General features: G+C 36.0%; 1 protein-coding gene across 1 annotated transcript in view; it reads left to right on the forward strand.

Annotated features, from left to right (window-relative positions):
• The window catches only part of LOC108705322 (titin), a 192,593-nt gene that overhangs the window by 143,118 nt on the left and 31,471 nt on the right, over positions 1-18,004 (forward strand). Inside the window, exons 89-95 of the mRNA XM_041563241.1 lie at positions 1,175-1,426; positions 2,513-2,767; positions 5,555-5,809; positions 9,364-9,618; positions 11,779-12,030; positions 13,117-13,371; positions 17,265-17,516. Coding sequence (XP_041419175.1) covers positions 1,175-1,426; positions 2,513-2,767; positions 5,555-5,809; positions 9,364-9,618; positions 11,779-12,030; positions 13,117-13,371; positions 17,265-17,516 — 1,776 coding nt within the window. The remainder of the gene's footprint in view (positions 1-1,174; positions 1,427-2,512; positions 2,768-5,554; positions 5,810-9,363; positions 9,619-11,778; positions 12,031-13,116; positions 13,372-17,264; positions 17,517-18,004) is intronic.

Genomic DNA, 18,004 nt, shown 5'->3' on the forward strand with positions numbered 1-18,004 from the left:
GGAGGACTGGATGTGTAATATAACAGAACACTCCTTCATTCCTTTGCAGCTCCCTGGTTTCCACTGATTGGTTACCAGGCAGTAACCAATCAATGACTTGAGGGGAGGCCACATGGGTCATATCTGTTGCTTTTGAATCTGAGCTGAATGCTAAGGATCAATTGCGAACTCACTGAATAGTTATGTCCCATGTGTCACTGAGTAACTCAGGGTTAGAGAGCTGACAAGCAGGAAGTAGTGTTCTGTTCTGTTATGTAAGACACAATAAAAACTGGGTAAATAGATAGGCTGTGCAAAATAAAAAATGTATCTAATATAGTTAGTTAGGCAAAAATGTAATATATGAAGGCTTAAGTTACTCAATGTGTAACAGAACAGAATAGAACACAACTTCCTGCTTTTCAGCTCTCTAACTCTGTGAAAGTCAGCAACTGTAAAGGGGACACATGGGACATGACTGTTCAATGAGTTTGCAATTGATCCTCAGCAAGCAGTTAAGATTCAAAAGCAACAGTTACGGCCCATGTGGCCCCCCTCAAATCACTGTTTGGTTACTGCTTGGTCATCAGGGTAACCAGTCAATGGAAACCAAGAGAGCTGAAAAGCAGGAAGTAGTGTTCAGGCTATTAGCCAATCACTCCAGCCTTTATACATGACATTTGTGGCTAACTAACTATATTGAAAACATATTTTATTTTGCACAGCCTATCTATTTACCCAGTTTTATTTTTATACTGAACAATTCCTTTAAAAGAGAAGAATGAGTATTCAGGCATAAAACACATTTCATGGCTTTTTAAAATGATTTTATCACATTTTAGTATTGTACAGCACTAGGGAATATGTTGGTGCTTTATAAATACATGACAATAATTACACTATGTACTAAACAAAATTCCCCTCATGTTACTATCAACTGATGCTAAGATGCAGGGTCAATTGGGCATATACTGTATGTTTAACTGTCTCACTAAATATGGGTTTTGAGAATGAATCTGTAAGTGGATAAAATCTTTGTATCATAGTCCTGTGGCACATGTGAGAATAAATGCTTTCAGACTAGTGAATGCTTTCAGACTACATCAAAATCAAAAGCGCACCCAGCAGGGCTGCCCTCTTTCACCCACATTATATGTCATGACTCTCGAAAATGCATGATTCTTTTATCTTCCAGTTCCTTCAACAATTGCAAGGCTGATCATAGACAATGTCACCACCACTTCAGTGTCTCTAAGCTGGCCTATTCCATTAGGAAATATCAGTTCCTATTTCTTCCAAGTCTTAGGGACTCCATCAAAAGAACTGAGGGTGTATACAAATTCTTTCTTTGTGGATCAGCTGATACCTGGAAATTATTACACATTTGTGGTCTTTGTTACTAATGGGAATAAAAATGGTACATACATACAGAGTTCTACAGCTACATGTAAGTATATTTTTTTAAAAAAAGGTACTGCACCTAAAAATGTTCTTAAATATAGACAGTTTCCAATGTAAAGTGCATATGAGAAAAAAGGTGCATAATTTAGATAGTATTTGGAAAATTTCTTAAAATACATAAAATATGCTTGAATGTATCTTTTTACCAATAAGTTATCATGGCTACCACTTTTTAAACTGTATTGATGCTTAATAAACCAAGGCAACTATTTGCTGTAGTACTTGGAGGTTTCAGAAGTTTGCAGCAAATCAAGTGACAATGCATCCCTTCAGCCTGTTCAGATTCATTATAAGTAACTGTACATATGGATAATAGCGAACCCAGGAACTATTGCCAGCCTGGACTGGGCAATATTTACATGGTTCCCCAAGTGAGTTGCATCATGGGTGCTACTGATCATTGGTGCTATTGCTTTCTGTTGGTGCTGAGAAAGAAATGCCTTACCAAATCTGAAAATGTGAACAGCAACACACGGGATTCACAAATGAATGTAGTAGACACAACATAGTGTTGTGGGTAAAATAAAGTGATTTGCGCATGTAAATTAAACTTTTACACAATAACCTGTGTTCATAAATGAGCCCTTATATACCTTCTTTATGGTGTCTGGTCCATTGACTTTAAAATACTGTAGTTGTTTGGTAACCTAATGGAATAGTAAACATTTTTTCTTGTATGCTGTGAGTGCTTTTGCAAATTAATTATTTTACAATATAAATATAATATAAGGCTGATTAGTAAATAATTCAGGTTACTGGTACATGGAGGTCCAGAAACAGCACAATTACCATCAGAATTTAATAATTAGCCTTGTAGCATTAGTTTATTTGACAGGCAAACCTCATTTTCTGCTTGATGGGTTGCATGACCTCTAAGTTTAGCTTCTTAACAGCTGCTCAAAGAACACTGAGCATGTGTGTTTTTACCTATTTATGTCCTTGTTAACAGAAAATTACAACAGAAAAGCTAGAAAATATTCCTACTTTAAAGTAAAATTTCCATTTCCAGTGCCTGACAGACTAGACCCAATGTTCAGTTTGTACTAAAATGTATGGTTCTTTTATCTTCCAGTTCCTTCAGCAGTTGCAAGCTTGATCATAGACAGTGTCACCACCACTTCAGTGTCTCTAAACTGGCCTTTTCCATTAGGCAATATTAGTTCCTATATCATCCGAATCTTAGGGACTCCATCAAAGGAATCAGTGAGAGTGAATACAAATTCTTTCCTTGTGGATAAGTTGACACCTGGAAATTTTTACACATTTGTGGTCTTTGTTACAAATGGGAATCTGAATGGTACAAACACACAGAATTCAACATTTACATGTAAGTATATTAAAAAAAGCTCTGTTTTTTTAATTGAGAAAATATACTTTATTATTTATTAAAAAAAATACAAAACAAAGACTTTACAGGAATCTATGCACATAGGGGGGATGTAATATTGGTTGTTAACGCAAAAACCATTCGCAATACGTTTGCTATGAGAATAAATGTTCACAAAGTGATACATTTGCCTTTGCGAACACCTTGCCCCTCATGTGACAGTAGGATAGTCACCCACCCACCAAAAAAACCCCTCTATATTGCACAGTTCCTTCAACAATTGCAAGCCTTATCATAGACAGTGTCACCACCACTTCAGTGTCACTAAGCTGGCCTATTCCATTAGGAAATATCAGTTCCTATATCATCCAAGTCTTAGGGACTCCAGAGAAGGAAATCATTATAAATATAAATTCTTTCTTTGTGGATCATCTGATACCTGGACATTTTTACACATTTGTGGTCTTTGTTACAAATGGGAATAAGAATGGTACATACATACAGAATTCTACAGCTACATGTAAATATATATTTTAAAAAAAGGTCTAGTTAATGCACCTCAAAATGTCCTTAAATATAGGAAGTTTCCAATTTAAAGTGCACATGAGAACAAGATTTGCATACTTTAGTAAGTATTTGGAAACTCCTTAAAATACATAAAATATGAGGTTGAATGCAACTTTTTACCTATAAGTAATCATTGCTACCACAATCAGTTATCAAGAGCTTTACAGCAAATCAAGTGACAACGTATCCCTTCAGCCTGTTCAGATTAATTATAAGTAACTATACATATGGATAATAGCAAACCCAGGAACTATTGCCAGCCTGGACCAGGCAATATTTACATGGTTCCCCAAGTGAGTTGCATCATGGGTGCTACTGACCAGTGGTGCTAATGCTTTCTGTTAGTGCTGAGAAAGAAATGCTTTACCCACTCTGAAAATGTGAACAGCAATGCATGGGATTCACTAATAAATGTAGTAGACACAACATAGTGTTGTGGGTAAAATAAAGTGATTTGTGCATGTAAAACGAACTTTTACACAGTAACCTGTGTTCATAAATGAGCCATTATATACCTTCTTTATGGTGTCTGGTCCATTGACTTTAAAATAGGTCTTACAATGAGATGTGATAGAACTGACCAATTATTTGTCAAAAGAATTACACCTTTATAAATGAGATCCATTGTCTGTTTAAATCAGATTTGCTTAGTAAAACTACAGTTTATGCCATCTCTAAAAATAAAAACAGACAAAGGCAGCCATTTCATTGTTGATTTAAAAGGAGAAGAATAATGTAAAAGGAGAACTATAACTTAACTAAAGAAGCAGGGCAGAAATTTTGTACATTATAAGGGTTATTAATTAAAGGTTAAGTTGTTTTTTCCCTGAAAAATTTGAGTTTTCAAGAGTAGTTTGCAGAAAAACTCTAATTTTGGGGTAAAAAAGAAACTAACATTTTTTGAGATTTATTATACCCCTTAGTTGGAAATACTCCAGCTAAAACCTGTCAAGGTCATATAAAAGTCAATGGCAGAGGTTCCTTGAACCATTTGAAGATGTTTGTAGCCTTCATGGTGTTCAGGATTTCTTCTGTGGTTTTCATTTGAAAACTCAATCAATTCGATAAATGTATGTTTTTTTCTGCCGAAAACTTGATCAATTTGGGTATTTGACTTATTCACCCTGATAACACTGATTTAAGTGTTTTACATTCAAGTTTTTTCATAAATTAGAAAACATTTGAGTTGTGATTTTATTGGCTGCATAAAAAAACCTCATAAACCTCACAAACTCGACTTTTGATAAATAACCGTGTATGATTTGGGTGTCTATACCAGCCCAAAGGAACCACTGTTTGCCTCCAAATATTCCCCAGTAGCTCCCCATCTGCTGACTCAATGCATATGCTCTGTGCTGCTGTCTATTATTGACAACAATCTCAGATGCATCCTGACGACGGCCCAAAAATGGATGAAACGGGTCAGTGTCTTTGGTAACCTAATGGAATAATAAATATTTTTTCTTGTATGCTGTGAGTGCTTTTGCAAATGATTTATTTTACAATATAAATATAATATAAGGCTGATTAGTAAATAATTCAGGTTATTGATACATGGAGGTCCAGACACAGCACAATTAGCATCCAAATTGAATAATCAGCCCTGTAGCATTAGTTTATTTGACAGGCAAACCTCATTTTCTGCTTAATGGGTTGCATGACCTCTAAGCTTAGCTTCACAACAGCTGCTCAAAGAACACTGAGCATGTGTGTGCCACTGACAAGTCTAATAAAATCCAAGATGAGAAACTGCTGTGACAACTTTAAAGGACTGGATAATTATTACTAAAGATATGCTGAACCTTTAGTCTGGTTCAATAAGTTCAGTATATGGTATACAATATGGCATTTCTAGCCATGTTTATTTTTAGGATTCAGTCCTTTAAAAATACTGGAGTGTGGTTTATAATATGTTAGACAACCACCAAGTGAGCAAAATCTTTAATACTGGGTCTGAACCCCATTTTTTCACAGTTTGTTGCTGGGCAACTAATCTCTCTGAATCTGCCAGTGTGTCTCTACCCATAAAATAAGAGGCTTTTTGGCAGAGAACCCAGAGTTTTTAGTGTTTTTACCTATTTATGTCCTTGTTAACAGAAAATTACAACAGAAAAGCTAGAAAATATTGCTACTTTAAAGTAAAATTTCCATTTCCAGTGCCTGACAGACTAGACCAAATGTTCAGTTTGTACTAAAATGTATGGTTCTTTTATCTTCCAGTTCCTTCAGCAGTTGCAAGCTTGATCATAGACAATGTCACCACCACTTCAGTATCTCTAAGCTGGGCTATTCCATTAGGCAATATTAGTTCCTATATCATCCGAATCTTAGGGACTCCATCAAAGGAATCAGTGAGAGTGAATACAAATTATTTCCTTGTGGATAATTTGACAACTGGAAATTTTTACACATTTGTGGTCTTTGTTACAAATGGGAATCTGAATGGTACAAACACACAGAATTCAACATTTACATGTAAGTATATTAAAAAAAGACTTTACAGGAATCTATGCACATAGGGGGAATGTAATATTGGTTGTTAACGCAAAAACCATTCGCAATAAGTTTGCTATGAGAATAAATGTTCACAAAGTGGTACATTTGCCTTTGCGAACACCTTGCCCCTCATGTGACAGTAGGATAGTCACCCCCCCAAAAAAAACACTCTATATTGCACAGTTCCTTCAACAATTACAAGCCTTATCATAGACAGTGTCACCACCACTTCAGTGTCTCTAAGCTGGCCTATTCCATTAGGAAATATCAGTTCCTATATCATCCAAGTCTTAGGGACTCCAGAGAAGGAAATCATTATAAATATAAATTCTTTCTTTGTGGATCATCTGATACCTGGACATTTTTACACATTTGTGGTCTTTGTTACACTTGGGAATAAGAATGGTACATACATACAGAATTCTATAGCTACATGTAAATATATATTTTAAAAAAAGGTCTAGTTAATGCACCTCAAAATGTCCTTAAATATAGGAAGTTTCCAATTTAAAGTGCACATGAGAACAAGATTTGCATACTTTAGTAAGTATTTGGAAACTCCTTAAAATACATAAAATATGAGGTTGAATGCAACTTTTTACCTACATAAGTAATCATTGCTACCACAATCAGTTATCAAGAGCTTTACAGCAAATCAAGTGACAACGTATCCCTTCAGCCTGTTCAGATTAATTATAAGTAACTATACATATGGATAATAGCAAACCCAGGAACTATTGCCAGCCTGGACCATGCAATATTTACATGGTTCCCCAAGTGAGTTGCATCATGGGTGCTACTGACCAGTGGTGCTAATGCTTTCTGTTGGTGCTGAGAAAGAAATGCTTTACCCACTCTGAAAATGTGAACAGCAATGCATGGGATTCACTAATAAATGTAGTAGACACAACATAGTGTTGTGGGTAAAATAAAGTGATTTGTGCATGTAAAACGAACTTTTACACAGTAACCTGTGTTCATAAATGAGCCATTATATACCTTCTTTATGGTGTCTGGTCCATTGACTTTAAAATAGGTCTTACAATGAGATGTGATAGAACTGACCAATTATTTGTCAAAAGAATTACACCTTTATAAATGAGATCCATTGTCTGTTTAAATCAGATTTGCTTAGTAAAACTACAGTTTATGCCATCTCTAAAAATAAAAACAGACAAAGGCAGCCATTTCATTGTTGATTTAAAAGGAGAAGAATAATGTAAAAGGAGAACTATAACTTAACTAAAGAAGCAGGGCAGAAATTTTGTACATTATAAGGGTTATTAATTAAAGGTTAAGTTGTTTTTTCCCTGAAAAATTTGAGTTTTCAAGAGTAGTTTGCAGAAAAACTCTAATTTTGGGGTAAAAAAGAAACTAACATTTTTTGAGATTTATTATACCCCTTAGTTGGAAATACTCCAGCTAAAACCTGTCAAGGTCATATAAAAGTCAATGGCAGAGGTTCCTTGAACCATTTGAAGATGTTTGTAGCCTTCATGGTGTTCAGGATTTCTTCTGTGGTTTTCATTTGAAAACTCAATCAATTCGATAAATGTATGTTTTTTTCTGCCGAAAACTTGATCAATTTGGGTATTTGACTTATTCACCCTGATAACACTGATTTAAGTGTTTTACATTCAAGTTTTTTCATAAATTAGAAAACATTTGAGTTGTGATTTTATTGGCTGCATAAAAAAACCTCATAAACCTCACAAACTCAACTTTTGATAAATAACCGTGTATGATTTGGGTGTCTATACCAGCCCAAAGGAACCACTGTTTGCCTCCAAATATTCCCCAGTAGCTCCCCATCTGCTGACTCAATGCATATGCTCTGTGCTGCTGTCTATTATTGACAACAATCTCAGATGCATCCTGACGACGGCCCAAAAATGGATGAAACGGGTCAGTGTCTTTGGTAACCTAATGGAATAATAAATATTTTTTCTTGTATGCTGTGAGTGCTTTTGCAAATGATTTATTTTACAATATAAATATAATATAAGGCTGATTAGTAAATAATTCAGGTTATTGATACATGGAGGTCCAGACACAGCACAATTAGCATCCAAATTGAATAATCAGCCCTGTAGCATTAGTTTATTTGACAGGCAAACCTCATTTTCTGCTTAAAGGAGAAGGAATGCTACGGAGGCATTTTATTGGCAATAGATTAGCTGCTGCAATAGTGCAAGCTAGAATGCTATATTTATTCTGTAGAATATTTTACCATACCTGAGTAAAAAGCTCTAGAAACTCTCTGTTTGTTTAGAATAGGAGCTTCAGTATTAATGTGGTGTGACATCACTTCCTGCCTGAGTCTCTCCCTGCTCTGGGCTCAGATTACAGTAGAGAAGGGAGGGGTGGGGGGAGAGGAGCAAACTGAGCATGCTCTTGCCCAGGGCAATGAGGTTTAAGCTGAAGGCAGGAAGTCTGATACAGAAGCCCATGTGTACACAATAGAAGTAAAGAAATGCTGTGTTTCTTTTGACAGGGGACTCAGAGCAACATTACTTTGGGGGTTTACTGGTATATTTAGATGGACCTTTCTGATAAGGCTTACTTAGTTTTAACCTTTCCTTCTCCTTTAATGGGTTGCATGACCTCTAAGCTTAGCTTCTCAACAGCTGCTCAAAGAACACTGAGCATGTGTGTGCCACTGACAAGCCTAGCAAAATCCAGAGGACTGGATAATTATTACTAAAGATATGCTGAACCTTTAGTCTGGTTCAATAAGTTCGGTATATGGTATACAATATGGCATTTCTAGCCATGTTTATTTTTAGGATTCAGTCCTTTAAAAATACTGGAGTGTGGTTTATAATATGTTAGACAACCACCAAGTGAGCAAAATCTTTAATACTGGGTCTGCACCCCATTTCTTCCTGGGTACAGCTGGGAACAGCTACAAAAGTATCCTCACTTCAAAGTAAAATGTGGGACTAATATCAAGGCAGTTCCTCTAATCCACTGGTGAAAAGAGAACTGTTATGAAAACATACATTTTATACAAACTTCGTCCCATTTTAGTATTGTACAGGGTTGTGGAATATGTTGGAGCTTTATAAATACAGGACAATGACATACCTCCCAACTGTCCTGTTTTCTGTGGGTCAGTCACGATTTTGACAGCTCAGCAGTTTGGGGCAACTAATCTCCCCCAACTGCCTTCCCCTGCCTTCCGCAGGCTAGAATGAAAATCGCTGGTGGGAACACACTTGGAGCCCTTCGTTTTTTGAAGTCCCCTAAAGTTTTCACAGTTTGTCGCCCGGCGAATAATCTCCCTGAATCTGCCAGTGTGTCTCTGCCCTTAAAATAAGTGGCTTTTTGGCAGAGAGCCCAGAGTTTTTAGTGTTTATACCTATTTATGTCCTTGTTAACAGAAAATTACAACAGAAAAGCTAGAAAATATTGCTACTCCAAAGTAAAATATGTTATTTTTGTGGTGTTTTAAAATAATCCATTTCCACTGCCTGGCAGACTAGTCCAAATGTTCAGTTTGTACTAAAATGTATGGTTCTTTTATCTTCCAGTTCCCTCAGCAGTTGCAAGCTTGATTATAGACAACATCACCACCACTTCAGTATCTCTAAACTGGCCTATTCCATTAGGCAATATTAGTTCCTATATCATCCAAGTCTTAGGGACGCCATCAAAGGAACCAATGAGAGTGAATACAAATTCTTTCCTTGTGGATAATTTGACACCTGGAAATTTTTACACATTTGTTGTCTTTGTTACAAATGGAAATCTGAATGGTACAAACATACAGAATTCAACATTTACATGTAAGTATATTAAAAAAAGCTCTGTTTTTTTAATTGAGAAAATATACTTTATTATTCATTAAACAAAGACTTTACAGGAATCTATGCACATAGGGGGGATGTAAAATTGGTTGGTAATGTAAAAATCATTCGCAATATGTTTGTTATGAGAATAAATGTTCTCAAAGTGATACATTTTGCCTTTGCAAACACCTTGCCCCTCATGTGACAGTAGGATAGTGATTGCGAATTTTATAGTTTGCAATAGTGTGCAGTGTATGTAATAATATTTTGCATTCGCAAACTTCAGAGCAGGTGTTAAAGGTTTGCAATGAGCAATTCAAATTGGCAATTCAATAAAAGCCTAATAAAGAATAGTACATTGTGACATGCAAATTTTTATTCTTTTTTTTTATTCAAGTTTTGCACTTGCAAATGTTATTACATTTCCCCCATAGAGTTTTTTGTATGCAATTGTATTGCATATACAATTGTATGCAATTGTATATGCAATTGTTTACAATAATAAAGCTACAGAGGAGAGGAAAAGGGTATGGGGGAGTGGTAAGTGGGGAAAGGGTAGTGGTATACACTAGACCACAGCTTTATTTCCCATATAAAAGTGCAGTGAAGGGAGGGTGGGAGAAGGCAAGTTTAGTCCTCTTCTTCCTCAAGGCTGCCTCTGAAGTTGTAGACTCTTATAATAAGTCTGCAGAAGTCCTGAAATGTCATCCTCTCTCATCTTAGAATAAGGTAATTCCTAAAATCCACAAACCTCCGTAAAATAGTTTATAGGTGTCAGGATTGTCCTTTTCTTGCAGTTAAGTTAAAATTCTAGAGAAAACACTGCATTGTGGGTAAAATAAAGTGAATTTTGCACAATAATCAGTTTTGCAAATCAACACTTATATGCACTGTTTTAAGTAATTGTTCAGTAAAAAAATAAAAACTGGGTAAAAAGATAGGGTGTGCAAAATAAAAAATGTTTCTGATATAGTTAGGCAAAAATGTACTGTATAAAGGCTGGAGGACTGGATGTGTAATATAACAGAACACTCCTTCATTCCTTTGCAGCTCCCTGGTTTCCACTGATTGGTTACCAGGCAGTAACCAATCAATGACTTGAGGGGAGGCCACATGGGTCATATCTGTTGCTTTTGAATCTGAGCTGAATGCTAAGGATCAATTGCGAACTCACTGAATAGTTATGTACCATGTGTCACTGAGTAACTCAGGGTTAGAGAGCTGACAAGCAGGAAGTAGTGTTCTGTTCTGTTATGTAAGACACAATAAAAACTGGGTAAGTAGATAGGCTGTGCAAAATAAAAAATGTATCTAATATAGTTAATTAGGCAAAAATGTAATATATGAAGGCTTAAGTTACTCAATGTGTAACAGAACAGAATAGAACGCAACTTCCTGCTTTTCAGCTCTCTAACTCTGTGAAAGTCAGCAACTGTAAGGGGGACACATGGGACATGACTGTTCAATGAGTTTGCAATTGATCCTCAGCAAGCAGTTAAGATTCAAAAGCAACAGTTACGGCCCATGTGTTTGGTTACTGCTTGGTCACCAGGGTAACCAGTCAATGGAAACCAAGAGAGCTGAAAAGCAGGAAGTAGGGTTCAGGCTATTAGCCAATCACTCCAGCCTTTATACATGACATTTGTGGCTAACTAACTATATTGAAAACATATTTTATTTTGCACAGCCTATCTATTTACCCAGTTTTATTTTCATACTGAACAATTCCTTTAAAAGAGAAGAATGAGTATTCAGGCATAAAACACATTTCATGGCTTTTTAAAATGATTTTATCACATTTTAGTATTGTACAGCACTAGGGAATATGTTGGTGCTTTATAAATACATGACAATAATTACACTATGTACTAAACAAAATTCCCCTCATGTTACTATCAACTGATGCTAAGATGCAGGGTCAATTGGGCATATACTGTATGTTTAACTGTCTCACTAAATATGGGTTTTGAGAATGAATCTGTAAGTGGATAAAATCTTTGTATCATAGTCCTGTGGCACATGTGAGAGTAAATGCTTTCAGACTAGTGAATGCTTTCAGACTACATCAAAATCAAAAGCGCACCCAGCAGGGCTGCCCTCTTTCACCCACATTATTTGTCATGACTCTCGAAAATGCATGATTCTTTTATCTTCCAGTTCCTTCAACAATTGCAAGGCTGATCATAGACAATGTCACCACCACTTCAGTGTCTCTAAGCTGGCCTATTCCATTAGGAAATATCAGTTCCTATTTCTTCCAAGTCTTAGGGACTCCATCAAAAGAACTGAGGGTGTATACAAATTCTTTCTTTGTGGATCAGCTGATACCTGGAAATTATTACACATTTGTGGTCTTTGTTACTAATGGGAATAAAAATGGTACATACATACAGAGTTCTACAGCTACATGTAAGTATATTTTTTTAAAAAAAAGGTACTGCACCTAAAAATGTTCTTAAATATAGACAGTTTCCAATGTAAAGTGCATATGAGAAAAAAGGTGCATAATTTAGATAGTATTTGGAAAATTTCTTAAAATACATAAAATATGCTTGAATGTATCTTTTTATCAAAAAGTTATCATGGCTACCACTTTTTAAACTGTATTGATGCTTAATAAACCAAGGCAACTATTTGCTGTAGTACTTGGAGGTTTCAGAAGTTTGCAGCAAATCAAGTGACAATGCATCCCTTCACCCTGTTCAGATTCATTATAAGTAACTGTACATATGGATAATAGCGAACCCAGGAACTATTGCCAGCCTGGACTGGGCAATATTTACATGGTTCCCCAAGTGAGTTGCATCATGGGTGCTACTGATCAGTGGTGCTATTGCTTTCTGTTGGTGCTGAGAAAGAAATGCCTTACCAAATCTGAAAATGTGAACAGCAACACACGGGATTCACAAATGAATGTAGTAGACACACATAGTGTTGTGGGTAAAATAAAGTGATTTGCGCATGTAAATTAAACTTTTACACAATAACCTGTGTTCATAAATGAGCCCTTATATACCTTCTTTATGGTGTCTGGTCCATTGACTTTAAAATACTGTAGGTGTTTGGTAACCTAATGGAATAGTAAACATTTGTTCTTGTATGCTGTGAGTGCTTTTGCAAATTAATTATTTTACAATATAAATATAATATAAGGCTGATTAGTAAATAATTCAGGTTATTGGTACATGGAGGTCCAGAAACAGCACAATTACCATCAGAATTTAATAATCAGCCTTGTAGCATTAGTTTATTTGACAGGCAAACCTCATTTTCTGCTTGATGGGTTGCATGACCTCTAAGTTTAGCTTCTTAACAGCTGCTCAAAGAACACTGAGCATGTGTGTTTTTACCTATTTATGTCCTTGTTAACAGAAAATTACAACAGAAAAGCTAGAAAATATTGCTACTTTAAAGTAAAATTTCCATTTCCAGTGCCTGACAGACTAGACCAAATGTTCAGTTTGTACTAAAATGTATGGTTCTTTTATCTTCCAGTTCCTTCAGCAGTTGCAAGCTTGATCATAGACAACGTCACCACCACTTCAGTGTCTCTAAACTGGCCTATTCCATTAGGCAATATTAGTTCCTATATCATCCGAATCTTAGGGACTCCATCAAAGGAATCAGTGAGAGTGAATACAAATTCATTCCTTGTGGATAATTTGACACCTGGAAATTTTTACACATTTGTGGTCTTTGTTACAAATGGGAATCTGAATGGTACAAACACACAGAATTCAACATTTACATGTAAGTATATTAAAAAAAGACTTTACAGGAATCTATGCACATAGGGGGAATGTAATATTGGTTGTTAACGCAAAAACCATTCGCAATACGTTTGATATGAGAATAAATGTTCACAAAGTGGTACATTTGCCTTTGCGAACACCTTGCCCCTCATGTGACAGTAGGATAGTCACCCCCCCCAAAAAAACCCCTCTATATTGCACAGTTCCTTCAACAATTACAAGCCTTATCATAGACAGTGTCACCACCACTTCAGTGTCTCTAAGCTGGCCTATTCCATTAGGAAATATCAGTTCCTATATCATCCAAGTCTTAGGGACTCCAGAGAAGGAAATCATTATAAATATAAATTCTTTCTTTGTGGATCATCTGATACCTGGACATTTTTACACATTTGTGGTCTTTGTTACACTTGGGAATAAGAATGGTACATACATACAGAATTCTATAGCTACATGTAAATATATATTTTAAAAAAAGGTCTAGTTAATGCACCTCAAAATGTCCTTAAATATAGGAAGTTTCCAATTTAAAGTGCACATGAGAACAAGATTTGCATACTTTAGTAAGTATTTGGAAACTCCTTAAAATACATAAAATATGAGGTTGAATGCAACTTTTTACCTATAAGTAATCATTGCTACAACAATCAGTTATCAAGAGCTTTACAGCAAATCAAGTGACAACGTATCCCTTCAGCCTGTTCAGATTAATTATAAGTAACTATACATATGGATAATAGCAAACCCAGGAACTATTGCCAGCCTGGACCATGCAATATTTACATGGTTCCCCAAGTGAGTTGCATCATGGGTGCTACTGACCAGTGGTGCTAATGCTTTCTGTTGGTGCTGAGAAAGAAATGCTTTACCCACTCTGAAAATGTGAACAGCAATGCATGGGATTCACTAATAAATGTAGTAGACACAACATAGTGTTGTGGGTAAAATAAAGTGATTTGTGCATGTAAAACGAACTTTTACACAGTAACCTGTGTTCATAAATGAGCCATTATATGCCTTCTTTATGGTGTCTGGTCCATTGACTTTAAAATAGGTCTTACAATGAGATGTGATAGAACTGACCAATTATTTGTCAAAAGAATTACACCTTTATAAATGAGTTCCATTGTCTGTTTAAATCAGATTTGCGTAGTAAAACTACAGTTTATGCCATCTCTAAAAATAAAAACAGACAAAGGCAGCCATTTCATTGTTGATTTAAAAGGAGAAGAATAATGTAAAAGGAGAACTATAACTTAACTAAAGAAGCAGGGCAGAAATTTTGTACATTATAGGGGTTATTAATTAAAGGTTAAGTTGTTTTTTCCCTGAAAAATTTGAGTTTTCAAGAGTAGTTTGCAGAAAAACTCTAATTTTGGGGTAAAAAAGAAACTAACATTTTTTGAGATTTATTATACCCCTTAGTTGGAAATACTCCAGCTAAAACCTGTCAAGGTCATATAAAAGTCAATGGCAGAGGTTCCTTGAACCATTTGAAGATGTTTGTAGCCTTCATGGTGTTCAGGATTTTTTCTGTGGTTTTCATTTGAAAACTCAATCAATTCGATAAATGTACGTTTTTTTCTGCCGAAAACTTGATCAATTTGGGTATTTGACTTATTCACCACGATAACACTGATTTAAGTGTTTTACATTCAAGTTTTTTCATAAATTAGAAAACATTTGAGTTGTGATTTGATTGGCTGTATAAAAAAACCTCATAAACCTCACAAACTCGACTTTTGATAAATAACCGTGTATGATTTGGGTGTCTATACCAGCCCAAAGGAACCACTGTTTGCCTCCAAATATTCCCCAGTAGCTCCCCATCTGCTGACTCAATGCATATGCTCTGTGCTGCTGTCTATTATTGACAACAATCTCAGATGCATCCTGACGATGGCCCAAAAATGGATGAAATGGGTCAGTGTCTTTGGTAACCTAATGGAATAATAAATATTTTTTCTTGTATGCTGTGAGTGCTTTTGCAAATGATTTATTTTACAATATAAATATAATATAAGGCTGATTAGTAAATAATTCAGGTTATTGATACATGGAGGTCCAGACACAGCACAATTAGCATCCAAATTGAATAATCAGCCCTGTAGCATTAGTTTATTTGACAGGCAAACCTCATTTTCTGCTTAAAGGAGAAGGAATGCTACGGAGGCATTTTATTGCCAATAGATTAGCTGCTGCAATAGTGCAAGCTAGAATGCTATATTTATTCTGTAGAATATTTTACCATACCTGAGTAAAAAGCTCTAGAAACTCTCTGTTTGTTTAGAATAGGAGCTTCAGTATTAATGTGGTGTGACATCACTTCCTGCCTGAGTCTCTCCCTGCTCTGGGCTCAGATTACAGTAGAGAAGGGAGGGGTGGGGGGAGAGGAGCAAACTGAGCATGCTCTTGCCCAGGGCAATGAGGTTTAAGCTGAAGGCAGGAAGTCTGATACAGAAGCCCATGTGTACACAATAGAAGTAAAGAAATGCTGTGTTTCTTTTGACAGGGGACTCAGAGCAACATTACTTTGGGGGTTTACTGGTATATTTAGATGGACCTTTCTGATAAGGCTTACTTAGTTTTAACCTTTCCTTCTCCTTTAATGGGTTGCATGACCTCTAAGCTTAGCTTCTCAACAGCTGCTCAAAGAACACTGAGCATGTGTGTGTCACTGACAAGCCTAGCAAAATCCAAGATGAGAAACTGCTGTGACAACTTTAAAGGACTGGATAATTATTACTAAAGATATGCTGAACCTTTAGTCTGGTTCAATAAGTTCGGTATATGGTATACAATATGGCATTTCTAGCCATGTTTATTTTTAGGATTCAGTCCTTTAAAAATACTGGAGTGTGGTTTATAATATGTTAGACAACCACCAAGTGAGCAAAATCATTCCTTCATTCCTTTGCAGCTCCCTGGTTTCCACTGATTGGTTACCAGGCAGTAACCAATCAATGACTTGAGGGGAGGCCACATGGGTCATATCTGTTGCTTTTGAATCTGAGCTGAATGCTAAGGATCAATTGCGAACTCACTGAATAGTTATGTACCATGTGTCACTGAGTAACTCAGGGTTAGAGAGCTGACAAGCAGGAAGTAGTGTTCTGTTCTGTTATGTAAGACACAATAAAAACTGGGTAAGTAGATAGGCTGTGCAAAATAAAAAATGTATCTAATATAGTTAATTAGGCAAAAATGTAATATATGAAGGCTTAAGTTACTCAATGTGTAACAGAACAGAATAGAACACAACTTCCTGCTTTTCAGCTCTCTAACTCTGTGAAAGTCAGCAACTGTAAGGGGGACACATGGGACATGACTGTTCAATGAGTTTGCAATTGATCCTCAGCAAGCAGTTAAGATTCAAAAGCAACAGTTACGGCCCATGTGTTTGGTTACTGCTTGGTCACCAGGGTAACCAGTCAATGGAAACCAAGAGAGCTGAAAAGCAGGAAGTAGGGTTCAGGCTATTAGCCAATCACTCCAGCCTTTATACATGACATTTGTGGCTAACTAACTATATTGAAAACATATTTTATTTTGCACAGCCTATCTATTTACCCAGTTTTATTTTCATACTGAACAATTCCTTTAAAAGAGAAGAATGAGTATTCAGGCATAAAACACATTTCATGGCTTTTTAAAATGATTTTATCACATTTTAGTATTGTACAGCACTAGGGAATATGTTTTGAGAATGAATCTGTAAGTGGATAAAATCTTTGTATCATAGTCCTGTGGCACATGTGAGAGTAAATGCTTTCAGACTAGTGAATGCTTTCAGACTACATCAAAATCAAAAGCGCACCCAGCAGGGCTGCCCTCTTTCACCCACATTATTTGTCATGACTCTCGAAAATGCATGATTCTTTTATCTTCCAGTTCCTTCAACAATTGCAAGGCTGATCATAGACAATGTCACCACCACTTCAGTGTCTCTAAGCTGGCCTATTCCATTAGGAAATATCAGTTCCTATTTCTTCCAAGTCTTAGGGACTCCATCAAAAGAACTGAGGGTGTATACAAATTCTTTCTTTGTGGATCAGCTGATACCTGGAAATTATTACACATTTGTGGTCTTTGTTACTAATGGGAATAAAAATGGTACATACATACAGAGTTCTACAGCTACATGTAAGTATATTTTTTTAAAAAAAAAGGTACTGCACCTAAAAATGTTCTTAAATATAGACAGTTTCCAATGTAAAGTGCATATGAGAAAAAAGTTGCATAATTTAGATAGTATTTGGAAAATTTCTTAAAATACATAAAATATGCTTGAATGTATCTTTTTACCAAAAAGTTATCATGGCTACCACTTTTTAAACTGTATTGATGCTTAATAAACCAAGGCAACTATTTGCTGTAGTACTTGGAGGTTTCAGAAGTTTGCAGCAAATCAAGTGACAATGCATCCCTTCAGCCTGTTCAGATTCATTATAAGTAACTGTACATATGGATAATAGCGAACCCAGGAACTATTGCCAGCCTTGACTGGGCAATATTTACATGGTTCCCCAAGTGAGTTGCATCATGGGTGCTACTGATCAGTGGCGCTATTGCTTTCTGTTGGTGCTGAGAAAGAAATGCCTTACCCACTCTGAAAATGTGAACAGCAACAC

This window comes from Xenopus laevis, chromosome 5L (genome assembly GCF_017654675.1).
Source record: "Xenopus laevis strain J_2021 chromosome 5L, Xenopus_laevis_v10.1, whole genome shotgun sequence".
NCBI lineage: Eukaryota > Metazoa > Chordata > Amphibia > Anura > Pipidae > Xenopus > Xenopus laevis.